We start from the raw sequence: 10,367 nt of genomic DNA, 5'->3' as shown, positions 1-10,367 counted from the left end.
ACTATAGGCCTTGGCTCATTGTCGTTCAATTATTTGTACAGGTCTAATCCCCATACGATTTTTTTATTTATTTGCGTCACCTAATTCATTCTAATCATCGTTTGAATTTTGATCATTTCTGGTATTCAACGACTGGTAAACGTTTTGTTTGTGATAAAAATTACATGAAGTACAAGTCATCGTTGTGCTGTCTGAAAACAAAAGAGAGGAAACCACTGAGAGAAGAAAATAAGCAGTACGATCGTTTTCTATTTTATGTCTAGCCTTATAGTGGACATTGCATGCAAGATCTCAGGTAAATTCAAATAAAAATGTCGGTCTAGCTTCATTGAAGTGTGTCGGCGATCGAGAGAATGTCCCAACATGAATTAGACTTGATATTTGTAGGCACTTGTCTTTTTATGTCTCGTCTTGTCATTTTGTGTTCCCAAAAACGTTTGAGTATATTCTATATCTTGTTGCGCTACCGTTCAAGTCCACGCCTACGATTCCTAAAATCTTGAAAAAGTATCTTGGAAATGGTAGTGACACTGCAGTAGATTATAATAGTTGTGATTACAATAAGTCAATTCAAACCTAATGACTCAGCAGGTCTAATATATGAGCATTCATTACTAGTTACTTGATAAGTATGGCTCTACTTAATACCCCCAATGCACTGTAGCAGGATTTAGTACACATAAAGCCTTAAAACTGAGTACAAGCATTATTAAGAATATTATACGCATTCAAACTAATGCAATTTAGGTTATTAATAACTATTTACAGGAATACAAGAAGATAACCTAGATAAAACTATTTCTAAATCTATTTGTATTGTAGTGCGGGATATCGTAGGTGCGGGCGTGCTTCCTAAGTTTATACTCGTCTTCTCTAATGCTGTTAAAATACTGCTTGAGCCCTTCACTGAAAATCCTGCTTTGACAGTTTCAACGTCGGTTTTGATTGGCAACTTGGCTTTATGCTTTCCGCATTCTTGCTAAAACTGCTTTACGCTGTCATCGAAGTTATTAATCCTACACTTTCGATTGTGTTTTGTCTTCAACGCTAAGATAATTCAAATATAAGTTACTTCCTATTTGCGTCATTTCAAGGAAAACTCCAGCGTCATTCTGCTTTTTTTAATAAAATTCAGCTCTGGATGTTTTAAGTGAGCAATTAGTAAGAGTGGGAAGCCCTTCATTTCATTTATAATCAGACATTTGCCTCAAATAATGGCGCTTATTCAATGTATATTTATTAATTCACTTCCCGTTTCCTTCATTCTAACACGTCACACACTCCGAAATAAAGGTACTTTATTAAGAAAGATTTCGCTAGCAAATACAAATTCATCCGTTTCTAAATTGCAAAAATAGGAATCCCTTCAAACAAAACTAGTCTTAAAGTCATGTCTAATTTAATAATTTTCTTAATACAGCCATTTGGGTTTTAAGTTAAAAAGGTTCTAATAATAACTTTATATGTTTGTAATTATTGCATGACTTAAGCGTGCCATGTGCACGAATTCTTCGTTCGGCAAAATGACCATGCTGATAAATTGTACAAAAGTTTGATTACGGGCCATTTTAACAATTTTAACAATTTTAACATTCAAACATTTATGACTTACAATGCAATCATGAAAATGTATAAAGCAAAGTCCCGAAAACAAGACAAATGTCCTATGAATATTATTATTTTAAAATATGTGACAGATGTACGAGAAAAAGTTATTTTGAGATTTTCTAGTAATTGCTTCAAGCATGTGCTCAGCTTGGCTTGGGCTTGTGTGCAGCCGATTAGAATTCTTGAAACAAAATGGTACAGTCCATGGTATTGGAAAATATTTAATATTGTGGATTGGTCCTATAGCAAACATTATTTTAGATGTGATGAAATACCTTTCCATGTGATGAAATACTAAGGATTTGCTAGATTGGGCTTTGAAGTGTTCTCTTCTTTCTTGTGGGCACCTACTATTTTTTTCACAATACAAATGAATGAAAGATTCTGACTAGTTATCTCAAGAATGTAAAACATCCGCTGCAATGATAAACCCCAGGAGCGGATCTTTATTCAAGCTAAATTCTTCAATGGATTACAAAGCATTTGTTAAATATCTGTAATAACATGATCATTTAACATGCGATTAGGCAATTATCAGACATCATTTGGCCCGTGTTGTGAAGGCAGTCAAGCTCGTGCCATCAAATACTTTGACATCCAGCACTTTGAACAGGTATATCATACAAAATATTTAAGGGTCACTAAAATCTGTTAATTCTTTGTCTGACCTTACAGTTTTTTTTATGTTCTACAGGGACAAGTGCATCTTATTACTTTCTAAATACGATATCTAAGTAATTTGTCAATTCAACCGTTGTCTCCAGTAAGTTCCTGTCAGAGTCCGACTACCTTCAGCCATATATAAGACGCAATCCCAATACAGATCGCCGTAAGCCATTGCATCATCACACTACAGTGCATCATGTGTCCAACGAAGTCAGAGATATGTTTCATAATGGTTATCATGTTCATTGGCACGTTATGTAATGCTGTTCCTGTACATGAAAACTTCATTTCAACAATCAGGAATTTTAAGAGCAAAAGCATCATGAAAACGAACAGCTCAAAAGAATCCACAGGCATGCCATTTGTGATGGATTTTGATATTGTGGAAGATAGCAAAGACGAGGAACAGCTTCTACAAAAAATTTTATATCGTGTTAACGTTTTTAATCCTCATGGTCAGGAACAGAAATCGAGGAACTTGCCGATGACGAAGCTTTTATCAAGAAGCAAAAGGTCCATTTTTGGGTTAGATGATCGTAATCTTGTCGAAACGTCCGTCAAAGCTCAAACATATCCTTTCTCAACGGTAGTCTATCTTTCTAGTGGATGCACAGGAACGTTGGTCGGTGTCCGGCATGTTCTAACAGCTGCTCATTGCGTTCATGATGGGAGAAAGTTCCTGAAACAGGCAAAACATCTAAGAATAGGTAAGTCTTTGCCTAGTTCAGTTTATCATTCTTGTTTATCATAAAGCGACCAATTGTGATTATTTCACAAAATGTCCTGTTGTTAAGAATTTTCTATTTGATCAAACATCATTTTTTCGTCTTGGTTTTCTACATTACTTACATTCCATTGTCATAAGAGGTCGTCATCAAAGAAACGATCTTACAATCAGTCAACAGTTTCGGTTTTATTTGTCAAAAGGTCTTGTTCTTTTAATCGCCAGTTTGCAATGAAATGGCAGAACAAGGTATTTTATATATAGTATTCTTCTAACGAAAAAAAGGGTGGGTCACGACTGATTTCGCGTCAACTAAAACGAGACGATATCATTTCCTTCCTCCGGCCTTTTTGTTCTCTGTTTTTTGTTTTTATTGTCATAACTGTTAATCTGGAGATCGGAGTGCCTTTTCTCACATAGAAAATCACAAATTGAGGCGGCGGAACGATCTGTAAAAAAATATTTTTTGAAAGGCAAGGTTGAGTCCAGAAGTCGTAGGCAGCTCATTTATAATCAGTCTAATTAGGCGGTCATCCTATATGCGTACACCCATCAAACTGTCTTTGTTTCCGTTACGCCATTCTCCGTCACCGCATTACTGAAAGTCTATTTATATATTACGTGTCTTATGTGTCCATAAGAACTATGGCTGTGGCCTTTTTGTGCATGCAGTGTTCTTTTGCGTGCTATTCTGGACGTTTGAAATGTTGCCCGTGGCAACTCTTTTGTTAAACGCTCCCGCCGTGATCCCCATTAACTCTAGCCATAAAAACCTAGTTAGTCGTACAGTTATCTCGGCATGAAACTGCGGAATTTCTCTTACACTGTTTCTTGTAAAAAAAAAAAAAAAACTAAATGAAATGGCAACCTGATGGCAGTTTAAGATGTCGTTTCAGAAAACTTTCTTCGTATGTTTGGAACCTCGGAGAGTATTTTAGATATTACAGGAAAATACGAACCCTAAATTGAAAATTAATACTCAACCTATAAAAAACTCGATGTAAAATGTTGTACATTGTGATAAATGATGAGCTTTTGTTAAGACGAATTTGGGTCATCGATGTGAGACTGGAATTATTACATATAGGACAGATTGACCAATTGGAGTCAGAGTTGAAATTCCGATAGGTACTTCAGCCTTAAGTGCTAAGCTTTTATTTAAAAGCTGCGCTAATCCTTGATGAAAGAAATGGGGATGCACGAATGCGGTTTAGCAAAGTAGGTCGGTTAAAGGCTTGAAAAGTTTTTAATTTCATTGAATGAATTATATCAATATTCACGTGATAGAGGCGTGATCTCTAAGAAAAGTAATATAAACACTTGATAAACCGTCTACATAACTCAGTCTGTCTCACTGGACTATTTCACGCACGATCAAAGTTGAACCTTGTATTTCTTTCTTTAGTAGTCTGCGAGCAGTCTCACTTTTCATCCAGACTTATCTTGGATTCCTGTGGACGCACGCGGATATTGGAGCCGAGTAAGCGGCTGAGTACGAGGAGTAGGGAGATGAAATCCTGAATAACTCGTCTTCGGAGTCTGGAAAAGTGGGTCTGCTCGCAGTCCAATTATTTCTTTAGTAAATTTAATGTATAATCATCATTATGATATATTATGATTATGCTATCTTCAGATAACAAGAATTGTTAAGAAAGCTTAGGAATCGCAATAGATAGTAAAAATAGGGATAGGGATTTTATCTTCTCACGTTGAGAAAAATCTTACTGAATCGCTCCCCTCACTCGCAAGATATCGCCTCCACATTCCAAGATAAAACGTATTTCCGCCATATGTAATATCTTCTATGTATTTGATGCGTAAAAAGAATAAATTGAGCCAGAAAGGGAAATAACTCAAGGGCATGCCGTACTTGGCTATCAGATATAATATTTCTTGATTTTCTGATACATGTAGTAATATAGACAAATGTGCAGGTGTACTAACTCTTTCCTTTTATCCCCTTTCAGGAATGTTGGGGAGCTATGGAACTTTTCGATGGATAAAAGTTGACAAAATTCATCTTCCAAAACAATGGAAGTCAACCAACAGAAGACGACGCGTCCAACACGACTACGCGCTTCTAAGGTTAAGACGCCCTCACAGTAGACCCATCATGGCTATAAAACCATCCACTTTAAAAAGAGGATCTCCCATGCAATTTGCCGGTTTCCACAGTGACAAGAAGCGTAATACTATGTGGTTATCACAATGCACAGTAGCAGTGGCCATACAAGGGGGTATTCTCAGTTTTTGTGATGGTGCCAAAGGTATATCGGGATCAGGAGTCTATGTGCATAAGGGTGTTTCTAATGGTGATGCAATTGTGGGAGTCGTATCTGCCATAGGAAAAGGCCGCTTGAGAGGAAGAACACAATTGTTCAACCTTGTCATTTCGTTCACACCCAAAACGGTAAGAAAAGTCAACAAATGGATGAAGAAGAGTAAAAGACAGCGAAAAGTAAAAAGTAAAAACAAATTTTGAGTCAGGCCCTACTTTTGTAGTTTTTGCGCCAGCACTGGTATATTTATTTGTTAGATGAACGAACAATTTTGGCTCTTTCTTGGTGTTGCAGTGCACCGGAGCCATGAAGACTATAAAACAATAGTCGAGAACAATGAGTTTAGAGCTCAACAATACTCTGCAATACAAAGACCGGCAACCCAGAATACAATACATCTTGCAACACCAAGAAAGACCAACAATTTTGTTAGTCTAAAGCTTTCCGATAGGAAATTAAGTATTGAACTGAATTGATTGCAACGTGCCGGCATTTCCAAGCTCTAGTATTTTCGATTTTTATTTGCTGATTAAACTATTTAAGAAAGGAGTGTCAGATCCGACAGTAGAAGACGTAAGTCAGAAGGGCTTAAACTGAATTAGTATAACATTTGTAGGAGGGTGCCAATGGGCCGGGTACCCTATTGTCAGTTAACTACTAATTTTTCGGCCGAATGTCGATCAGTTAACTACTATTTTTTGGCCAATTCACTACTTACCCCATTGGCACCATCTTGTAGGTCAATGGTTCAGACATTGAATATGATAAAAGGTTGCATTACATAACAAAATTGGGCCCTACTGGTTTCTGGGTACGCCCTAAATTATCAATGGTAGTGTCTCATTCATCTTATAACATTCACATATCAACTATTGAGTTGCAGAACTAGCACACCGGTCAATTATAAAGGCCCTGACTAACAACCCAACATTTGACTCAACAATTAATCAAAATTTGTTGGCAGAAAAACCAGTATGACAAACGAGCCCAACATCCACTAAATAATTTGACCGCGAGACCATGGAAACGAGTATAAAAAATGTAAATGAGCACGAGTAGTGCCAACAAATTTTGGCATGGCGTAATTTTGGGCAAATGCTGGTTCAAAATCAAACCCAAATTCATCCAACATACAAAGTCACCTCCCCGAATTGTTGGCATGTTGGGCTCGTTTCTCAGGGCCTTTAACCATTTTCCCCCTCTTTGATGATGAGAGAGTTAAAAAATATTGCTGTTAATACAAGGCTCATATGCCCATTGTTAGACCATCACTCTAAGCATTTAGTAAAAATATTTTTTAATATTTGATAACTATTTTTAAAACATGAATTTCATATGCACTGAGTACTACACTTCTGAAGAAGGTTCATACATAAGTTTTGAATAGTGCTTTAGTAATTCTCCTAATAATGGGGGTTTTTGTAGATTGTAGCACTCGTACATATGCCAATGGCATGACGGAAGTAAAAAGGTTTTACTTTTACAATACTGGTATATAATCAGTCTTCCTTAGGCTGCGTTCATAATGTATGGCATGGGGGGGAAGGTGAAAATTTGAAATGTCCAGAAAAAAACTTAAAACACCCCCCTTAAAGTCATGCAAAAAAATACCATCCCCCCTAAGCAAGGCTTGTAGCTTCTTCCAAAAATTGTGCATCCCTCCCATTTTTCTGATAAAAATTTGCCCCCTCCCCCCCCGCTCTGCCATACATTATGAACGTAGCCTTAGTGTTTGTATTCAATGATGCTTTAGATACAATATGCTTGTTATCATTCATGTATTTTTAATCAATAAACGATCAGTAAGCACGTTAGCCTAGTGTTTGGTATTAATAAAGTCGGGTTTTCTATATGATTATATGTTTGTGTTATTTCAGTAGCAAGTTGGACACTGAACCAAGTAAAAGGGAACTAGCACGTAAATCTTCTGAAATCACTGGAATAATCTTTAAGGGTCTAATAATCATTGGTTAAAGTTTTTTCTCTATATTCCAATGGAAAGTATTACATGTTTTACAAATTTTTATTGGTGTCTGTGACGTCATACACTCAACACTAAACATTGCTCCACAATAAGATTGTCTCCAAAAAACAAAACGTAAACTAGAAAGAAAAAAAGGAATATGGAGTCGTGCAATATCTAAAGTACTAACAAGTAAACCTGAATTTAATTACTATTGAATCGTGACTAGACTTTACTGTGACTGATGAATAATGGAAAAACGTCTCACCCAAATCTACCGCCAAACAGTTCATGTTACATCATAGCCACCATGTTGGTCTACCGTATACAAAGCATTCCTCATTAAACTTTCGTTAGATAAAAAAAGGTCACGTGGTTGCACTCCAAAAATAAGGTCATTTGTTTGGATGTTTATTTTGCCTTGACCTTCACTCTTACTTTCATAAACAAATCTGACCTTCCTATCTACTATTGATCCTGAGCTGAAGTTGCACTGATCTAGTAGCATGTCTGTTGAGACTGCCGTGATAAACTAACATTAGTCCTAGGCACATTTTCCACGAGATATTTCCACAATTAGAAGTCTGCATGATCAATATGTTATTGAAGTAATTTAGTGTTTATTCTATTTCGTAAGTCCCACTGATGTTTTGTCAATGGCTGACTGGGTACATACAAAAGCTCTTTATTTCACGACGAATTAAGTGATGCAATGCACAATCAGAAACCGATGAAATCTCTACCCGCAGATGTTTGCCCTGTGCATTTGCATGGTTCACTTTAATACTGAATTGTCCTTTTTAGGTGTGTGTGTCCAAACTTGCAAGGCTTTGTCGTGATATTTATGTGGTTATGTTTGGATATATGCACTGTTATTATGATTGATGACTTGCTTTTAAGGCAGGAAATGCGTGATATTGGACGAATTTTAATTTTTCTTTTGTATATTTTCTTTTACTTTGATTCTAGTCACAATATTTAATGTCTCTCTCAGTTCTATTATTTTCGGTTGGAAATGAGCCACGACCCAGAGAACCAAGCTGTTCCAAAATGCATAATCAGCAGGTCGTGTTTCCTTGTTCTTACCAGCATGTATTATTCTTATTATAAAACAGTCGAGATTAACCGTGGGAAATGGTGATGTCCTTCGGCAATAAAGCGATATCAACTTGTTGAAACCTGTATGTCGATGTTATTCGGACTTGTCTTTTGTGTTGTAAAATGTAAACAAGGTCTTTTTTCCCATGGCGTCATCCAAGATAAATTTTAGCTTCTTTCTTTTCGATTCCTTTGCATTTTGCTCTGTATATTATTTCTCTATTTCTCCCAATTTCGCTTTACCAGTTTTCCCAAGCGCACTTAATTTAGAACTTAGCTCTGTTGTGCCTTTCGTCATTTATACATCTATTTTTCTACATCTAAATCTGTATCTTAAATCTATTTTATATTTCTACATATAAATTTGTATATTATACTTATTTTATATTTGTTATATTGGTGAACAATGAAATAAGAATAAAATAAAACTGTTTCTTCCACTTCCATTTTTATTATAATTTAACAACAAAAATAATGTCTCGTATGTCTTGAGTCTGGGGTTAAGTTCCTTATAAAGTCATTTCTTTGCAATATACTCAGTGGTGAAATAAAAAAGGCTAGTCAACGTGTAATAGTCAAATAGACACAAAAGAAAACAATGGAATTAGGGTCTACTAATGTGTATTAGTCTAATATCTATTGCACGAGTTTAGTGACTTCTCTCTAGTCAAATAGACACGAAAGAAAACAATGGAATTAAGGTCTACTAATGTGTATTAGTGTTAATGACTTCACTCTAAATGTGTGGCCAATAATTACAACAAGCAACTAAGTTTCAATGATAATATCATGGCCATGTAATAGTATGAACATGACATTATTACTAATACAAGTTGAAGTAAGGAAGACGTTAGTTATTTTACTTCGTGATTTATCTTATCAAGTTATAAAGTATCTGGTGGCCACTGAATCCTTGACTGGATCCTTAATTCCTGGTACCAGGCGTGGTCAGGGTCATTCCCGTCCTTGATAGGATAGGCAAGTTGAACTTGGTTTTAAGCACTATGACAGGTCCCTATTTTTAAAAATGTCGGTAAAACCCTCGTTAAAACACTATTAGGGCCCTGACAAACGGCCCGAAACGTTTTTAGCAGAATGTTGGCACGTAGTGTCGTCAAATACTGGGAGTGACAAACGAACCCAACATTTATGGAACATCAAAATTCAAATCCCAATGTTGTTGGCAGACATTACTAGCGGTACCAGCTCTGTTGTTTGACCCAACAAAGGTTGGGTTGAATGTTAGTCTGTTTGTCAGTGAACTTAAAACTAAGATCCTCGGATTCGCCCTCCGCCTTTGCATGACTGACGCCGATAATGACTGGAATTTCATTGCCTGTGGTTTGCAATTTAGCAAACTTTTTCAAACCTTTACGGAATGCAAGCATTACAGACGTCATGAAGGCCTGCAATTTGAAAACACTGATTGTCTGATGTTCCAGTTATTTCAAACAAGCTATTAAAGCAAGTACGATGAGCCAAGCGTCTTACCCTTTCACTAAAAGCCAGACCTACTTTACAAAACTACTGACGATTCATGCTTGTTCTAAGCCGTAAGCATTTGTAGTTGATACAAATGAAAAGTATTTTCGTCCTGTGCTCATAGGTCGGTGAGTAGAAATGATTTTATATCCATTTGTTTAAATACCGTGTATTGAGATTTACATTTTGATTTTTCATCGATAAGAAATCTGGTTGTCTGACATTTTAACAATAATAATCTTGATAGAGTGAAATGACAACACGATAGTAGAATTAGGGTCTAGGGTCGGTGAGTAAAAATGATTTTATATCCATTTGCTTAAATACCGTGTATTGAGATTTTACGTTGTAATTTTTCATCGAATAGGAATCTGGTTGTCTGTCATTTTAACAATAATTATCTTGATAGAGCGAAATGACAACACGATAGTGGAATTGGAGTCTACTAATTTGTATTTCACGGGTTTATGAAAACCACTCTAGCCTTCAAGTTTTGATAACCTAGCCGCTTTAATTTTGTTGCTTAGTTATCATTTTCCTGTATTTT

The 10,367-nt window shown here is 36.1% G+C and overlaps 1 protein-coding gene across 2 annotated transcripts; it reads left to right on the top strand.

The window, feature by feature from the left end:
- Positions 1–74: 74 nt before the first annotated feature.
- On the top strand, positions 75–7,135 carry LOC116304489 (serine protease 23). 2 transcript variants are annotated; one of them, XM_031714230.2, is made up of 4 exons: positions 75–295; positions 2,136–2,221; positions 2,303–2,981; positions 4,966–7,135. In XM_031714230.2, the coding sequence occupies exons 3-4, from the start codon at positions 2,471–2,473 to the stop codon at positions 5,478–5,480; spliced, it is 1,026 nt and encodes a 341-aa protein (XP_031570090.2). In that variant the 5' UTR covers positions 75–295; positions 2,136–2,221; positions 2,303–2,470; the 3' UTR covers positions 5,481–7,135. The 2 variants fall into 2 exon arrangements, with proteins under 2 accessions (XP_031570090.2, XP_031570091.2); XM_031714231.2 differs by lacking the exon at positions 2,136–2,221.
- The last annotated feature ends 3,232 nt before the right edge of the window (positions 7,136–10,367 follow it).

This window comes from Actinia tenebrosa, unplaced genomic scaffold (genome assembly GCF_029948245.1).
Source record: "Actinia tenebrosa isolate PJP-AT-01 unplaced genomic scaffold, QUT_ActTen_1.0 PGA_scaffold4__44_contigs__length_22323623, whole genome shotgun sequence".
In the NCBI taxonomy this organism is placed as follows: Eukaryota; Metazoa; Cnidaria; class Anthozoa; order Actiniaria; family Actiniidae; genus Actinia; species Actinia tenebrosa.
This window is presented reverse-complemented; position numbering and strand designations above follow the sequence as displayed.